Consider the following 17,966-nt stretch of genomic DNA (forward strand, 5'->3'; position numbering starts at 1 on the left):
TCAGCCAGGGCTTCTCTTCCACCACCTAATCTTCAACATTCACATGATGCCCGCCATCAACAAAAAGCAAAACTTTAGCTTCACTGCTGACGACATCCTGGGTTATTGTCAAAATTGTCCCTCCTGACTCTCACCAAGTTGACAGACAGCAACATCTGAATGAGACGGAATATCCTTCAGCTCCAATTTCCCCAAATCAGAACCCTTGTTTCATGCAACCTCCAGGTCCCTAATCCGGACTCTATAGGCGGGACCCTCCAATAATGGGGCTATGTCCCCACGCCGCATAAAAAGCGGCGCCAACCACTCCGGCGTCAACGGTCCCCGATAATGGGGAATGCTCCCCTTCCTAGGGGACTAGATTGGTGCCGGAGTGGTCCATGCAGCTCCAGCCAGTGCGGAATGGCCAGCATATTTCCACGCATGCGCGGGAGTTCCCTTCTCTGCACCGGCCCACGGGCAATATGGCGGAGCCCTACAGGGGCCCGACATGGAGTAAAATAGGCCCCTACGGAACCAGCCCGCCCGCCGATCGGTTGGCCCCAATTGCGGGCCAGGGCCCCCCTCCCGTGGCAGGAATCCCGCGGGCACCCTAGAATCAGCGCCGGAGAATGGGGAAGCCGGCATCGGGGCGGTGGGGCGTGATTCTTGCATCCCCCCGGGGATTCTCCGACCCGGCACCGGGTCGGAGAATCCCGGCCCTTATCTTCCCTCAGTCTGAGTCAATGAGTATGAAACTATGGCATGAAACTCTTCTCTATCCTCCAAACCTCATCAATGGTGCTGAGAAAACCACTTAGTTCAAGGGCAATTAGAGATAGGCAATAAATGCTGGCCTTGCCAGTGATGAAAGAATAAAAGAGCTCATTCAAGACACAGGGTATGTTTCTTTCAGTTTCCTTTCTGCATCTTGCAGTGCAGCTCCTTCCATTGCTCTAAAAACTCCCATTGAACCTTCGCTTGCACAATATTTGGGAACTCCCTGACCAGCTTTCTCCATTGTTCATTTCCTGCTTAGCACCCAGCATTCTTGGCCTGCTCTTTGAAAGGTCCTCCTTCGGGATGTACAGAACACTACAGAAATGCCAACTTTTACTATCAAAACATGTTAACTAGTGAGGGAGTTGTACCCTTGAGGGCGCCTGCTGATATGCTACTTGGTGTTATTAAAACATTTACCTCAAGAGAGGATTTAGTACATTTTTAACATTTGCCCACCAAACAGGATTGTTTAAAAGAGACATTTTTTTCCCACTCTGGCCCATTGAAGTGTTGAAGCTTTCCTTTGACAAGTAGAATCTCACAAACCTTGTACCACAACATCGGGCCTGTCATTGGTCGACAGCCTTCGACTTAACGGATCAATTTCCCCGGGAGCAAGAAATCCCTGCAAAAAAAATCCAAATCAATGGGAAAAATAAAACACAACTGACTGAACATGAGTGAACATCGGATGCTCTGCCATTGAAAGGGCAACATATCCTCAGCATGCTTCCACTCAGGAACACACGGAGCCTTCTGTAGAAAATTACAAATGGGATCTGTTCCAAAGTTACTGGAAAACAAGCGACTGTCACATCAATAAGAATTTCAACCCTTTGTCAAACCCTTATGGAATATATAAAGGCTTCTTAAAACTTGCCAAACAGGATTGTTGGAGGTTTTCCACAGTAGGTGATTTATACAAGTCACTGAAAAGACAGTCAAGCCCACAACAATGACACAAGAAACCCCTCCACCCATAACTAAACCTAGTTTCACAATGCCCCATTGTTCCATTTGACAAATATATTTCACCATTGTACTTTTTAAATCCAAAATATTTCAGCTATACTTTACAAATGTATGACCTGCCTCTTCTCACTGTATTTTAATCTGATACTTATTGCATGCCTTTCATAATGAAATGTCTCAATGTATTTAACAAATTCAAAAGCTACTTTCTAATGCAGTGATATCCATCTTGCATCAACAATGGCACACAAATAGCATCATAGAGTCCCTGCAGTGCAGAAGAGCATTCTACCCGGCCCTATCCCAGTAACCTCGCCTAACCTGCACATCTTTGGACTGTGGGAGGAAACTGGAGCACCCTGAGGGAACCCGCACAGACACGGGGAGAACGTGCAACCCAAGGCTGGAATTGAACCCGTGTACCTGGCGCTGTGAGGCAGCAATGCACTGTGGTTAATGAGTGAATACTACCTCACGTGTTCTCTCCTGCCTTGAAATCAGAATGTCTTTCAGCAGCAGACATGTCTTATGCTGCTTTGGGATAAAATAATTCAGAATTGAAAGAAAAATAACGCTCGTGTTGGTTCACAGATAACCGGCCCCATCATTTTAATGAATCATTTTATTGGTCTTTCATGCTCAGCCCTGTATGTACAAATATAGAAATTATCTAGTGCTCAGGTACACTCCCATTGCTGATCTGTTGAAGGTATCCAGTAAGAGGAAACAGCTGGACCTGGTCAATTTTCAATAGGATAGCATAAACCCAGGCGACTTTACCCTTTCCACACAGGTGGAAATTCAGCCCATCGAGTCTACACCGGCCTCTTGGTCTGATAGCACCCTACCTAAGCCCAATCTCCCGCACGTATCCCTGTTAGCTCACCTAACCTTTGGGCAATATTAACATGGCCAGTTGACCTAACCTGCACATCTTTGGACTTAGTATCAACTGTTCTTAATTACAGCCAGAGCATGTATTCAATTGTCACAGAATTGGTAACGTCAACTACCCTCAGGAAAAGGTGACAGGTTTGATGGCGATGATGCTGGCTTGTTTTTTGGGACACAGTGATCACCTTTGCATCCCACCATGGAGTCGGTGAGATTTCAATTCAATTAATAAATCTTAAAGCTGATCAGTTATGGTGACCATAAAGCTGTCATCGATGGTTGTAAAAACCCACTGGGTTCACTGATGACCTTCAGGGAGGGAAATCTGCCATCCTTACCTGCTCTGGCCTACATGTGACTCCAGACCCATAGCAGTGTGGTTGACTTTTAAATGCCCTCCGAAGTGGCCGAGCGAGACACTCAGTTCCAGGGGAATTAGGGATGGGCAATGAACGCTGGCCCAGCCAGCAACACCCACATCCCACCAAAGAATTTCAAAAGAGAAAAACTTGATGAAGGGCAGTGGATTTGGAATAGGAGCATTATTAACCTGGCTGAGTGGGGACATAGCTGATGCCGAATATGGCAGGCAGCTTTTAAACAGCAAATGAAATGGTACAAAAACCTTGAGAAAGCAGGGTGTGTGGAGTGTGGCAGCCAGGTGAATGGCTGCTCATGTAATAAGCTAAATCTGGATGACCAACAAAACAAAGATAAGTACCATGAAGAGTTAAAGAAAAGGAATACTACTATCATGGTGAGAATGGCAGGAGCTTTGCAGCAATGTCAAGATCTGGAAGCATGTCGAAGAGCAGGGGGAGATTTTTATGTTTTCCTCAAAGAGAGACGGATTGGGCCCTTATAATTGGGCAGGATGCTGCAGGGTGGAGAGTAAGCGCTTTCCCGCCTCTTCCTCGATTGAAAGCCAGCACAGGATGGATCAAGAATGGCTTTCAGAAGTCCATTGAGGCACTTAAATAGCCTTTCTGATGATATGGATAGATCCTGGTGGAATGACCTTGAGGGGGAACTCAGAATGACCTCGATGGGGTTGCCACTGGCTGGTGGACAGGCCCAGTGCTGTGAGCATTAATTTCTGCCCCATATTAGGCCACTGAGAGGTTCTAAGGGGCGGGTTAGAACAACATGAGGATATGGCAGAATTCCCAAACCAATACTTTGTACTCATCTTAACTCAAAGACAAATTAATGCTAAATGGTGGTGCTACCAATAATTAAATTGTTTAAATTAAAATAGATGAGGATATAATTTTCAGAAGAGTAAAGGAGTTTACAGTAGATTAGGCTGTCAGCCTACGTGACATCCAGATATCCACTGAGAATCCATTTGGGGATTGCAAAGGGGCTATGAGAGTGTTTGTAAATTTAAGAGTTTGCAGGTACTGGAGACTCTCAGACTAGAAGGAGGACAACATTGTTCCAATGTTTAAAAAGGGAGACATCTCAAAACAGGCCCCAAAACGCAAAATATTGTGAAGGGAATGATCGGTGAAGGTCGACATAAACACACAATATAGTGGCTAGAGAAGAAGGGCCTAATTCTACAGCCCTGATATGGTGGGGGTAGGGCTGGAATATGTGGCAAGCCGCTCCAATATCTATCGGCTCTGGCGGGACTGGAAGATCCCACAGGCTGGACTGGAAAAGCCCACTGGCAGGACCGGAAACTCCCATTTGCAGGATGGCCCTGAAAACTGTGTCCAAAAGGTCTGTCTTACCAATCAAATCGAGGCTTTTGAAAAAGGTATACTCTGTACATGATGGCAGACAGTGGCTCCCTGGATTTTCTGAAAGCTTTCAATAAGTGAGGGCCCTGTCCAAGATTGAATCTCATGGAATTAGTGGCAATCTGTTGGGCTGGGTTGTGAATGTGCTGAATGGCAGCAGAAAGGCAGTGCTTGTTAATGGATTTGGATCTGCTTGGCGACTGGTTCTCAGTGACCACCCGCAGGAAATGGCATAAGGATATCTGCATCAATGATTTAGATGTGGGGGGAATGATCCCTCAGGTTTTGGATGATCCCTAGTTACACACGAGAGTTAGTACTGATCATAGTGCAATAGTGCAAGCGACATGCTGGAGAAATGGGCAGGTTATAGTTAACCTACTTTGGTGTAATGCAGCAGGCCATATATACTCAGATATTGAAGGTGGCATGGTGGCACAATGATAAACACAGCTGCATCACAGCGCCACAGCCCAGGTTCAATTCCGGCCTTGGGTCACTGTGCACCTGCATCAGCGTGGGTTTCCTCCAGGTGCTCCGGTTTCCTCCCACAGTGCAGGTTGGGTGGGGTTATGCAGATAGGGCAGAGGAGTGGGCCTAGGCAGGGTGCCCCGACGGAGGGTTGGTGCAGGCTCAATGGGCTGAATGGCCTCCTTCTGCATTGTAGGAATTCTGTGATCATTGGATTCTATGGGAAGGACTAAAGCCAATGATGGAAAACAGAAAGCTCGATAGTCTAGTGCATCTTCTCTGAACGGCTGTTGCTGTGAAGCTTCAGGCAAAGTGAGAAAAAAAACAATATTCGTTTCTATCACCCAGAGGGTGACTCTCACTCTCTGTAAGATGTTTAGTGAAATCATTAATGTATTTACGATATCATTCCCCATGGTGTACCCACAACACCTTGCCACCAGCAGATGAAAATGACTAACATGCACAGCAGCAGCTTTTAGTTTGTGCAATGAATAAAATAAGTAATGCATAACAAACTGGGAACCTGTTTAACAGGAACGTTGTATTTTTAAAATAAAGCTTTAGGTAATTAACAGTAATTACTGCCATTAGGTGGTAATATTTTGCCTTGATTAATTTATCTGTGCACATATTAATCCAACCTGTTAAAATAGATCTAAAATCTAACGAATGCTGCACCCGGTAGCCTCACCTCACCTCGACCTTCACCCCAGAATGGGTTTTCCTAATCTGATGAGGTTGTATCCGAGTGTGGTGCATGTTTTGTAACAAATTGTGAAATGCTGCCTCAGTTGAGCCACTGTTGCTATGCACACTGTGTGCGGAAGGTCAGGTACTAGACTGGAACTACAGCCCAATGGTATTAATGCGCTTTGATCAGTGCGTACCTCAGCCAGCAGGGTCCCGAGAATATATAAAGACTGTCCCCACATATGAGGCAATTTTCCGTTCACAGTTCTGTCCACAGTATGTGGGCTCTGATATTCTTCATCCACCTGGAAACAACAAAAACAGTTTCTGTTAGATTAGAATCTAACGGGTTCAAATCCAACAAGGCAGCTGGTGGAATTTAAATTCAATTTATAAATCTGGGGTATAAAAGCTAATCTCAGTCATGGTGACTGCGAAGCTAGTACCAAATATCACAAAACCCATCTGGATCACTAATGTCCTTTAAGGAAATCCTTACCTGGTCCGGCCTACATGTGACTCTAGGCCCACAGCAATGTGGTTGACTCGAGAGGCCATTCAGCCCCTTGAGTCACTCCTAACCCACCAGATCATGCCTGATCTGTAATTTAACTTCATCCACCAGCCATGGTTCCACTATCCTGTCCAACAAAACACCATAAATCTCTGTTTTGGAAATTTCAATCGACCCTCAGGGCAGAAGGAGCTTCAGGATTTATGGGCCTTGTGAAAAACAACTTCCTAATTTCACTCCTGAACTCCTTCTCTTTGACTCACCAGAGGAAATACCTTCTCCATCAAATTCCATTATCATTTTAAAATTGACTGTTTATGCAAGGATCACAGTGGCAAATGGATTTCCTTCCCTCTCCTCAACCCCCACCCACAGTTTACAAGTGTCCCCTTCCTCTCTCTCCCTCACCTTCCCATTTCGCATTGTCAGTTTTCTCCACCTCCACCCCTCCAGCCCCTCCTTCACCTCATGATCTCCCTCTTCCTCCTCTTCCCAATTTACATTGCCAATCTCAAGCCATCCTCCCCCATTCAGTTAACAATGAGGCTCTTCAAATCTCGTTCCTCGCACTTCACTCAATTCAAGCTCTCCATTTCCCCCCAAGCAGATCAGGTTGGCATTAACTGGCATCCCCAGTGATGTGCCTCGATCCTGTCTGCTGCTTCCATTCTGTGGACTGTGGTGGGATGTTGCAAGCTAGGGATAACATTTCCACATTGACCACCGTTCTCAGGAAAATCTCTGTCTACAGCCCCTTGCCGTGATGGCACAGCTTCATGTCCTGGAGCAGAAGCAGAATACAGCAGTGTCCATTAGCAGTGTGGAGTCATGGAGCCTACAGTCCTGTTAATGTTCTCCTGTAAATATTTAAACTCCTGCCTCTCCATGTTAAATATAGACGGTTGGTGCGTAAGTGACAACTTTGGCTGAAATTACCCACACGTTTATTGGATGGATAGACAAGCCAATTGGGTGACACAGTGCCCCTTTGTGTCCAAGGGTGTGTAGGTTGGGTGGGGTTATGGGGTTGCGGGGATAGGCGGGAGAATGGGCCTAGGTAGGGTGCTCTTTCTGAGGGTCGGTGCAGGCTCGATAGGCCAAATGGCCTACTTCTGCACTGTAGCAATTCTGTTCTAATTGCAATGGGTGCCTAGATTCTGCAGATTGAACTAGCTACTCCCGTACAAACGACAATTACAATCAAGAAATTAAAGAGTTGTAAATTATGCAATGGAAGTCATTTTCGGGTCAATTAATTAAGTGAACAGGGGCTGAATTCTCTGGTGCCCCAGCCCTCTTGTTTCACGGTGGTGCACTGTTCGTTGGCAGTGGGATTCTCTAACCCAGCCGCTTAGAACATAGAACATAGAACGATACAGCGCAGTACAGGCCCTTCGGCCCACGATGTTGCACCGACATGGGAAGTCAAAAACTAACGGCCATCTAACCTACACTATGCCATTATCATCCATATGCTTATCCAATAAACTTTTAAATGCCCTCAATGTTGGCGAGTTCACTACTGTTGCAGGTAGGGCATTCCACAGCCTCACCACTCTTTGCGTAAAAAACCTACCTCTGACGTCTGTCCTATATCTATTACCCCTCAATTTAAGGCTATGTCCCCTCGTGCTAGCCACCTCCATCTGCAGGAGAAGGCTCTCACTGTCCACCCTATCTAACCCTCTGATCATTAATCGGATTAACCCGCTTGTTAATTGGATTTCCCATTGAAGCGACCCCACACCCCCGGGAAACCCACGGGCAGGGATGCATTGCTGGCGGGAACAGAGAATCCCAAGGCTGGAGAATTCTAGCCCAAATCCAATATCTGTTGCTTGGAATACATAAATTGTGAACTCATTACACTCTCGGTTATCAGTTAAAATTCTTCTGTAATGTTTAACATTAGCCTCATGTCATTATCGTTTGGAATAATTTGTAATGAAGGGTTTTCAATGTCTGACCTTTTCAACAGGAACAGCATATAGCTCTGGGACAAGGCGTATACCATTCTGTCCTCTTATAAGGATTTCTTCCAGGGCCTCTCTGTACTCCTCAACCTAGAACAACATCCAAACAAACAGTAAGGAGAAAGAAAGGGCTTGCATTGTTACGGAGCTTTTCTCACCGTCAGGACAATCCAAAGCAGCGGGTATTCAACCTGCCGCTGGGGGACACATGCTGCCCACCAGACATTTTGTTGACCGTAACACATGTGCAGAGAGTTGCTACATTCTGCAGATTTCCACCCGGGTTGCCTTTTTCCCACCGATATGCCCGAAGTAAAGCAAGGGTCTGTGAAATGAGGTGCATGCTAATTGCCTGCAACATTGACTGTGAGAGCCGTGCACTCCCAAGGTGTCCAAAGCGTAAAAATCTGTTTCGTTTTTAGCATTTGACGTTTGAGATTTATTAATATGAGAGTTATAAACCTCCACAAAGACTATCGGGGATAGTTGATTGATCTCCCATTGGGTTCGTGGAGCACGTGTTCCCGTATTGAGCGGGAGGAGGTTTGACCGCTAGGGACTGGTTAGCGGGACCTTAAATACTGTAACCCAGAGCCGGGTGATGGTGTACACCATGGCTGCGTCTCCATTTTTATTCTAGAATAAACCTTTGATTTGCTTAGCCTGGCCTCTGCTGGAGATATTACAATATGAATTCTTAGCATAGGTTTAAGTTAAGAGGGAGAAGAATTAATGGGAACCCGAAGAGCAACTTTTTTTTACAAGAGGGTGGTATGCATGTGGAATGAGCTGCCAGAGGAAATGGTTGAGGCCGAGATACTGACAACATTTAAAAGGCATTTGGACAGATACATGGATAGGAAAGGTTTGGAAAGATATGGGTCAAATCCAGGCAAATGGCGTTAGGTTAGATGGAGTTTTTGGTTGGCATGCACGGGTTTGGGCAGAAGGGCTTGTTTCTGTGCTGTAGATTCTATGAATGATTAAGCATTTTCTATAACTTATATGAAATAGTCAGCATGTATTAAATGTATTCAACCTTATTCAATGATCATGGTTAGTGAAAAAGATCGATTTCAACCTTGCAGCCCACTGAGTTGAAGGAGGGCCACTCATGTGGCCCACTCACTAGCCTGGGGTGCCCATCACTATTCCAAAGCGTTCCTCTGTCACTTGTGGGAAAGACAGGAACTAGGGGACACAATTTAAAAATAAGGGGCTTCCCATTCAAGACGGAGAATATTTCTGTCTCATCGGACCTGGGGAGTCACGGTGGCACAGTGGTTAGCACTGCTGTCTCACTGCTCCAGAGACCCGAGTTCAATTCCGGTCTTGGGTGACTGTGCGGAATCTGCACATTCTCCCCATCTCTGTATGAGTTTCTTCTGGGCACTCCGGTTTCCTCCCGAGGTCCAAAGGTGTGCAGGTTATGTGGACTGGCCATGTTAAAGTGCCCCTAACTGTCCAAAAGGTTTGGTGGGATTACCAGGTTACGGGGCTGGGTGGAGGCATGAGCTTAAATAAGGTGCTCTTTTCAAGGGGCCTGTGCAGACTTGATGGGCCAAATGGCTTCCTTCTGCACTGTAAAATCTATGGTTCCAAACTCTCTTCTCCAGAGAGTGGTGGAGACAGGCTCATTGAATATTTTTAAGGCAGAGGTAGATAGATTCTTGACAACAAGGAGGTCAAAGGTTATCGGGCAAGTGGGAATGTGGAGTTGAGGTCACAATCTTATTGAGTGGTGGAGCAGGCTCAAGGGGCCAAATGGCCAACTCCTGTTCCTAATTCGTATATTCAGTGCAGTATGTTTTTAGAAGTGTGACCACGGCAAAATACAGAATATTTTCCCCAAAATGTTTTCATAGTTGATCAGAAATAATATCTTTTTTTTTAAACTAAAGTCAAGCAGAGGAAGTGAGGAACTCAAAAGTTGCAAAATCGCACACTGTGCTATGAAGATTTGGAATAGAAGAACTTAGGGTGGAATTCTCCGCAGCGGCCGATGCTTGTTTCACGACGGCGTCGGAGGCCGCTCCTCGCCCCCTATCCCCCCCCCCCCCCCCCCCCCCCCCCCCCCCCCCGGGGGGGCTAGGAGCGGCGTTCCATGAAAGTCGGCCGCCGGGCCTTGACGGTGGCGTCAAAGTGGCGCGCCGATAATGGCGCGGCTGGCGGCGCCTTAGTGACGTCAGCCGCACATGCACAGGTTGGCCGGCCCCAACCCGCGCATGCGCGGTTGCCGTCTTCCCCTCCGCTGCCCCGCAAGATGTGGCGGCTTGATCTTGCGGGGCGGCGGAGGGGAAAGAGTGCGTCTCTTAGAGACGCCGGCCCGACGATCGGTGGGCACCGATCGCGGGCCAGTCCCCTCCCGAGCACGGCCGTGGTTCTCAATCCCCTCTCCGCCCCCCACAGGTCCCAAACGTACCTTTCGCGCTATGTTCACGACGGCAGCGACCAGGTGTGGTTGCCGCCGGCGTGAACAGATCGGGAATGGCAGGCCGCTCGGCCCATCCGGGCCGGAGAATCTCCAGTTGCCATGAAAAATAGCGACCCGCGATTCTCCAAGCGGAGTGTCGCAAAACACGACACGTCATTTGGGGGGGGGGCGGGGTGGGAGAATCGCGGGGGGGGGTGCCAGAGCACCCGGGGGTCCCGCGGTTCTCCCACCCGGCCTGGGGAGCGGAGAATCGCGCCCTTAGACTTTCTGGTACCGGAGAGATCGGAGGGGTTTGGTTCGATTGGTTGGCTGGTGGCCAATGAATTGGTCAAAGGCCACATTCTGCCCATCAACAGGTGGTGATTGGGTCCGACCCTTGTGGGATGGTTTTCAGAGATTCCAGGAAGGGTCTGTAGGGTCCTGGATGCTGAGAGAAAAAGCTGTGAGTTTCTGCTCTCTCTCAGCCAATCTACAGTGAACACCATTACAAACTAAAGGCCTGGACTGAGGAAAGGTGTACTGGAAGACGTCCATCTGAAACAGAGACTTTTATCCTTTTCACTATCAGGGTTTTTTTTTTCTTTACACCCCTTTTTTGTGTCATGGGTGGGGTTGCTGGGTTGTGGGGATAGGGTGGAGGTGTTAACCTTGGGTGGGGTGCTCTTTCCAGGAGCCGGTGCAGACTCGATGGGCCGAATGGCCTCCTTCTGCACTGCAAATTCTATGATCTATGTTTTTTTTATTCATTTACAGGATGTGGGTGCCACTATTTAGGCCAATATTGACTGCTCATCCTTAGTTGTCCCTCAGAAGGTGGTGGTGAGCTGCCTTCTTGAACCGTTGCAGTCCCTGAAGTGTAGGTACACCCACTGAGCTATTAGGGAGGGACAGAGTTCCAGGATTTTGCCCCAGCAATACTGAAGGAACGGCAATATACTTCCAAGTCAGGGGTGATGAGTAACAACTTGGAGAACCTCCAGGTGGTGGGGTTCCCCGGTATCTGCTGTTCTTGTCCTTCTAGATGGTAGTGGTCATAGATTTGGAAGGTGCTGTCTAAGGAATGTTGGCAAGTTCCTGCAGAGTAACTTGTAGCTGGTACACACGGCTGCCACTGCTCGTCAATGGTGGAGGGAGTGAATGTAAGGGAGAGCAATCCTGCTTTGTCCTGGATGGTGTTGAGCTTCTTGTGTTGTTGGAGCTGCATTCATTCAGGCAAGTGGAGAGTATTCCATTACACTCCTCAATCATTATACTCCTGCCTTGTAAATAGTGAACTGGCTTTGGGGAGTCAGGAGGTAGTTACTCGCTGTAGGGTTCCTAGTCTTTGACCTGTCCTGCTAACCACAGTATTAATATGGCTAGTTCTGTTCAGTTTATGATCAATGGTAAGCCTTCGGATGTTGATTGTGGGGGATTCAGCGATGCAATGCCATTGAATGTAAAGGGACGATAGTTAGATCCTCTCTTGTCGGAGATGGTCATTGCCTGGCACTTGTGTGGCATGAATGTTGCTCATCACTGGTTAGCCCTAGCCTGTATATTGTCCACGTCTTGCTGCATTTGGATATGGACATCTTCATTATCTGCAGAGTCATAAATGGTGCAATCATCTGTGAACATCCTCACTTCTTACCTTATGATGGAAGGAAGGTTGTTGACAAAGCAGCTGAAAATGGTTGGGTCTGGGACACTACCCTGAGGAACTCCTGCAGTGATGTACTGGAGTGGAGATGATCATCTTCCCTTGTATCAGGTATGACTCCAACCAGCGGAGAGCTTTCCCTCTGATTTCTACTGACTCCAGTTTAGTGAAGGCTCCTTGATGCCACACTCAGTCAAAAGCTACCTTGATGTCAAAGGCAGTCACTCTCCTCACCTCTGCCATTCAGCTCTTTTATCCAAGTTTGAAACAAGGTGGTATGAGGTCAGGAACTCAGTGACCCTGGTAGAACCCAAACTGAGCATCCATGAGCAGGCTATTGCCGAGTAAGCGCACTGTTCATAGCACTGTTGATGACTCCTTCCGTAATTGTCTGGGTTGGGTTTGTCCCGTTTCTTGTGTACAGTACACATCTGGGCAATTTTCCACATTGCCGGTAGATGCCAGTGTTGTAGTTGTACTGGAACAGCTTGGCTAGGGGTGCAGCAAGCTTCAGTACTATTACTGGAGTTTTGTCAGGACCCATAGCCTTTGCCGTTTCCAGTGCCTTGAGCCGTTTCTCGATATCACGTGGAGTGAATCGTATTGGCTGAAGACTGACATCTGTGATGCTGGGGACCTCTGGAAGTGACCAAGATGAATCATCCACTCATCACTGCTGACTGAGTAGGAAAGATTAGTACAAAGAATCAGACAACTGGCACACCAGCGAATCATCCCAGGTACGGGTGAGAATAAGGGGTGTATCAACTCCCACGGTAAGAAATCAGTGGGTATTGAACATAGGAACAGGAGTCGGCCATTCCACCCCTTGAGCCTTCTCTGCTCTGCCATTCAATGAGATTGTGGCCGATCTGTGGCCAAACTCCATATACCTGCCTTTGGGTTGTGTGCCTGTGTATATAGAGTTAAAGAGGGGGGAGTTAGGAACTAGATATTTTTTTCTGCCTTCATTTTGTGTAAATTTACAAACCTGGTGACGGTTGTAAAGACCAAAGACTTTGGGCATTTTCTCAGAAATATTTATTCATTTCAATAGTGTTATGCCTCCGGGTCAAGTGGGGTTGGAACTGGCCGTGCACTAGCCCAGGGTCATAATAATAATGATAAACTGTGTCCACCTCCTCAGGTCATGAGGGTACATTCAGCAAATTCTTTGTCAGTTAATTCTGAGATGGTGAAGCCAGTCATGTCCCAACAAACTCGGGCCGCTGCCATTTACCACCAATGGCAGGTGTGCCATCTGCTGCCCGTATTCTACCAGGACCATGGAAGTACCCGCGATTGCCAGCGGTTCACCAGTATATGTAGCAAGGTGGGCATTGGTGTCCCAGAGGAACTGCACCTGGAGACCGAAGCAAATACGCTCAAAGGTACAGTGGCTGACTACGAGTACCACCATACCAGTGTCCAACTCCATGTGGATGGAATGCCCACTGCAACGAAAACTGAATGGGAATGACCCAAGACTAAGTCAATGCAGCTGCGATAACCCTCCTCTTTATGTCCACGTAGTGGGCCTGGTCCCTGGGGCAGCGGTCATGCTTGGCGGATAGAGGGTCCTATCTGGGGCGGCTGCATTCCGATGTCCAATGACCAGCAGCTGCTGGTCGGAACCAGTACTCCAGGTTTTGGCGGTCACGGGAAGGTGTTCTGCTACATCCCTGTGTCCTGTGGGGTGCATCCCACTGCCAGTTCTGCTTACGGGACGGGATCCGGGAAGCCACCGTTTGGTGGTTGAGGCTCAGCATCGCCATTCCTCGGAGCTCCTGAACCCCTCGCTCCGTGCTCTCATGGGAGATGGCGATTTCCATCGTCATTGTAAAGTCAGGCAGTCAGAGCCAGCAGTTTTCTTTCTGTGTCGGTATCGTGGATTCCACATACGAATCAGTCTCACAGCGATTCATTGAGCGTGTGCCAGATTGACAGGTCACAGCTAATTTGCAGAGGCGGCCAGGAAGTCGGTTGATTCTGGCTGGGTCTGAGTAGCCGTATGAAACCCAAATCGTCAGACGATTAATGATGGCTGCTGGTCAAAATGCCCTTTCACTAAGTCCACCAATGCAATAAATGACTATGTATCCAGTGCATGCAGGTAGGTGAGGCTCTTTATGAGGCTGTACGTGGGCCCACCGCAGGCCGTGGGTAATACCAGTCTGCCAACCGTCCCTGACAATCCCGATGGTACAAAGAAGCTATTGCATGCGCTCAGTCATTGACACCTGCTTGAAATGCTTCGAGCTTACTAATGTGCGGCATTTCGGTAGATTTCGCGAATGGATAAGGGGCACTGTAGGCCTAGACAAAGTGGCTTTGGCGTGTAGTACCTGGCATAGATCAGCTCCAATTTATTCTCATCGTCAGTGTAGAATGCACTAAAGCAGCACGCATTGACCGAGCAGGTGAGAAACAAAGGTTAGGTGTATTTACAGTACACAAGCTCTCCACTCCCTGAAAGGTCTTCCTCCACAATCTGCACCCAACTCAAGGTTTTTATACTGGCGATATAATCCCCTGTTAAGTGGAAGCCCCACCCCCTCGATACTGGGTTGCTCTTTCTCTGTAACCAACAAATCAAAGATTGCTCTGTCTCTCTCTCTATAACCAATCATTCAAACATTGCTCTGTCTCTATAACCAATGACTCAAACTTTGCTCTCTCTATAACCAATGACTCAAACATTGCTCTCTGTCTATAACCAATGACTCAAACTTTGCTTTCTCTCTCTAACCAATGAATCAAACACTGCTCTCTCTCTATAACCAATGATTCAAACATTGCTCTCTCTATAACAAACAAATCAAACATTGCTCCCTCTCTTTAACCAATGAACTAAACATTTCTCTCTCTATAACCAATTATTCAAACATTGCTCTCTCTATAACCAATGACTCAAACATTTCTCTCTCTATAACCAATGACTCAAACATTGCTCTCTATAACCAATGATTCAAACATTGCTCTCTCTATAACCAATGATTCAAACAGTTCCCTCTCTCTATAACCAATGAACCAAACATTGCTCTCCCTGTATAACCAATGAATTAAACATTGTGTTCTCTCTATAACCAATGAATCAAACACTTCTCTCTCTGTCTAGCCTATGATGCAGCCAATATCCTACCTGCATCTTGTCTTCTCTGAATACTCCATCAATGAGGAGGTAGGTCCAGAATACAGGCCATTCACATTCAATATTTTCAAACAACTGAAGTTCAGCGGAGTCATAATGCAATCTGCTAGGATCCTAAAAACAGAAGATTGCGATTGTAATACAGAAACTTAAAAAAAAATAACAGGTAACATTGCAATGCAATCGTTTTCTAATAATAAATTTGAGATCAGGAATGGTTTGCAGCATCACAGAAAAAAGAGACACATTTGTATTAAGAAAGAAGCTTTTATCAAAATACATTTTCAAATATAAAAAAATGCAAATGAGCTTGAATCATTTTTAAAAATGTATGTAGTTGAGTATGTAGTTAAAAAGTTGAGCAGAATGCCGATGATTATTCATTGGTTATACGTTTTGGGACAACTTCAGAGCCAGACGAGATTGGCAGAGTGTTATCAAAAGGCTATTCATACAAAACATATGTAGGCACTAATCCTTCTGTCAATGCTCAAAAATCATACTGTACTTATAAAGAATATAATTACCACCACAGACCTAATGTTAAAAAGGTCAAAAATGAATTATCAAAGCTCTGATTACAGCCAATGTTCCATTCTGGCCGAATGTGCACCTGTTTTATCAATCTTCAGGCAAGAATGTAAACTCTATTTACCTCTCTTGGAGTTTTGTAACCATCTCTCAAAAATCGACAGCAACCATACCGCCCCTGTACAACAGAAATAAATTAAACTGTCTGAAAGAAAGCTCCGGTATGTCACATTTGGACAGCACAATACCAGAATATGGTCACATTCCCCCCACCACCTCCAGCTCAGCAAAGGCAGTCTCAACACACTGGGGGAAACATAGCCCTGTGCTCAATGTAATGGAGTGATAAACCTGTTCTTTGCACGTTTCATTGTGCAGTCCCCAGATAAATCACCCCAATTGCAAGACAAAGCTCGAATAGATAGGCTGGTGCCAACTGGCAAGGGGCAAGGCGATTATCACCCGAGTTTCACAGGTTAAGTTAACATATTGGAGTAGAACTCCAATTGGGCTCTGTGTCAGAAAGAGAATTTCCCTTTTTACTGCATCTCTGCTGTCCATAACCATTTGGATTTGGATGTCTACCTCTGATATGATACACTCCCAGGGTTGACGAGCCCATAAACTTTCACTGTCCAAGATCACACACACACACTGCTCATTGGGAATGAAGTATTTCCAAGCTTCCATTGAGCCAATGAAGGGTCAAATGGTGCTAATTTGAAATGCACCTACCTAATACCCACCAACATCACTCCCTCTGACCACAACCTGCTCAATGGGGAGCTGCCTGCTACTGGTCAGGGGTCACTTAGCAATCTGGTGCCTGATAACTGCAATCTTGAATAGGGTCCTGAAGGGATTGGTACAGGATCTGTCTGCCCTTGGCAGGCACCTGTCGATAGTAAGAAAAACCTGTGTCCAATTATTTATGTAGGCCCCAGTTTTCAGGTACGAATGGGCAGAGCATATCACCTGTCGCCTTATAACAGTGACCCCGCAGTCTGTCAAATGGTCCAGGAAATTAGGCATCTACTTTTGATTGGGTCAGGGAAGAGCAGGGGCCCTGAAAGCCTTGGTCTCCTTTCTGTGTGCGATCCAGATCTGCATATTTAAATAAATCTAATGGTTCATTTAACTACCCAGATGCTGGATTCATCTGGCGCCTGGAATCAACGGTTGTGCCTGTGAGACCTCACCAAGGAGCTTTTTAATACTGGTGCACACAAAGGTAGACAGAAGTAATGGCACCTCGGGGGGGTTTGCAAGGTATTAGGGACTCTCGATGGTTTGGGACAGGGAGGGATGGTACCCTGGCGCTCCCCCTGGCACTTGGGCACTGGCAGCCTGGCACCTTGGCAGTGCCAACCAGGCACAGTCAGGGTGCCCATGTACAACTGCCAGGATGACGGGGCACTGCCAGGGTGACGGGGCACTGCCAGGGTGACGGGGCACTGCCAGGGTGACGGGGCACTGCCAGGGTGACGGGGCACTGCCAGGATGATGGGGCACTGCCAGGATGACGGGGCACTGCCAGGGTGACGGGGCACTGCCATGGTTCTAGGCTGGCAATGCAAGTGTGCCCAAATGGCAGGTTGACACTACCAGGGTTTGGATCCGGGGGGCCTTGCCAGTTGGAGGGGAGTGAGGAGGGTTCCCAGGGGCCTCAACAATGTTGGGGAGGGGGGCTAAAGGGGGGGGGGGGGGGGGGGGGGGGGGGGAGAAAGATCGGAGCTGCCAATCAAAATGGCATCCCAATCTGCGAACAGCCGTTCGCACTGGTGAGATCAGCTTGCCAGCAGGAAATCTCTCAAAGTGCTGTCTCAGTGGGGAGAAACTCCCGAGGCCCATAAAAAAGGCAAAGTGTTGTTGGAGCTGCAGCTGCCAAGAATTACCCCGCCAAACGTGACCAAAAGCCGACTTAGTCTCAAATCCACTGAACTGGACCCAATGTCTCCAATTAACTGCTTCCCAGAAATCATAAGAAAAACCCATTAGGCCTCTCCTTGCAAACATACACCTGGAGTGAAAGAATGATGATATCACATTTATGACATCTTAATTGCTCCTTCTGCAGCCAAGGTGTCCGTCTTTCTTTCAAACCAGGATTTAAAAAAATTACTACAACACAAACATTCATCACCAGCCAAAATTGATCAATCTCAGTTCTGAGATTTTCTG

At 47.2% G+C, this 17,966-nt stretch overlaps 1 protein-coding gene across 1 annotated transcript in view; it reads right to left on the reverse strand.

Annotated features, from left to right (window-relative positions):
* The window catches only part of LOC119969123 (phosphorylase b kinase regulatory subunit alpha, liver isoform-like), a 168,338-nt gene that overhangs the window by 104,638 nt on the left and 45,734 nt on the right, over positions 1 to 17,966 (reverse strand). Inside the window, 5 exon segments of the mRNA XM_038802340.1 lie at positions 1,309 to 1,387; positions 5,738 to 5,845; positions 8,022 to 8,117; positions 15,246 to 15,368; positions 15,910 to 15,963. Of these exon segments, the coding sequence (XP_038658268.1) occupies positions 1,309 to 1,387; positions 5,738 to 5,845; positions 8,022 to 8,117; positions 15,246 to 15,368; positions 15,910 to 15,963 (460 nt within the window).

This window comes from Scyliorhinus canicula, chromosome 7 (genome assembly GCF_902713615.1).
Source record: "Scyliorhinus canicula chromosome 7, sScyCan1.1, whole genome shotgun sequence".
NCBI classification, from domain to species: Eukaryota; Metazoa; Chordata; class Chondrichthyes; order Carcharhiniformes; family Scyliorhinidae; genus Scyliorhinus; species Scyliorhinus canicula.